The sequence below is a fragment of the Natrix helvetica genome, assembly GCF_964273705.1.
Source record: "Natrix helvetica genome assembly, chromosome: Z".
NCBI lineage: Eukaryota > Metazoa > Chordata > Lepidosauria > Squamata > Natricidae > Natrix > Natrix helvetica.
Window position 1 is genome coordinate 3,205,417 of NC_138554.1, and position 681 is coordinate 3,206,097.

General features: G+C 53.9%; 1 protein-coding gene across 1 annotated transcript in view; it reads right to left on the reverse strand.

Moving 5' to 3' along the window:
- Positions 1-529: 529 nt before the first annotated feature.
- LOC309381834 (GMP reductase 2-like) overlaps positions 530-681 on the reverse strand; it is a gene marked incomplete at its 3' end in the record, with an annotated part of 7,482 nt that continues 7,330 nt past the window's right edge. Inside the window, exon 6 of the mRNA XM_081933119.1 lies at positions 530-673. Coding sequence (XP_081789245.1) covers positions 530-673 — 144 coding nt within the window. The remainder of the gene's footprint in view (positions 674-681) is intronic.

The window sequence follows — 681 nt, forward strand, 5'->3', positions numbered from 1 at the left end:
ACACTTTTGAAAGATTTTAGAAAGTTGTGAAAGTTTGAAAAGCTTGAAAAAAAAGCTTGAAAGGTTTGGGGGGAAAAGCTTGAAAGGTTTGGGAAAAAAAGTTTGTAAAGTTTTTTGGGGGGGGGTGAGTTTGGAAAAAAGTTCAAAAAAAGTTTCTCTTTCGTTGGTGAAAAAAACGTCCCAATCACGGAATATGGGGAAAGGGTGATTATTTGATCCCCTGCAATTCAGACCCCTCCCCACTGTAGAAACATGGGCTGGGGGGGGGGGGTCGGGAACACCAGTCATTTCATTGGTTCAAGGACAGCATGGCCCCTTACCCCCTCCTCCCTTATCTATCCTTCCCCTTCCCCTTTCTCCTGTCTGTGGGGCCAGGCAGTTCGTCCTAGCCCCCAGCTGACCCTCTGACTCAACTTCCCAAGTACTTTCTACCCCACCCCGTCCTTGCCTCCACGCCTGGGGAGTTCCACGCGGGGGGGGAGGGACAAGAAGCCTCGCCCTCCCCTCCTCTCCCCTCCCCGGATGCTTCTCATATTTGTGACTCCAGCCGGCTCCACCCCAGAGTTTGACAGGAGTAGCGCATCCCTCTTCTTCTCCAGAGCGCTTCGGGGCGCGAAGCGAGCTGCATCGGAGTTGAGCCGCCGAGTGCCAGGTGAGGTCCTGAGGGCCGGGGCTGAGGCA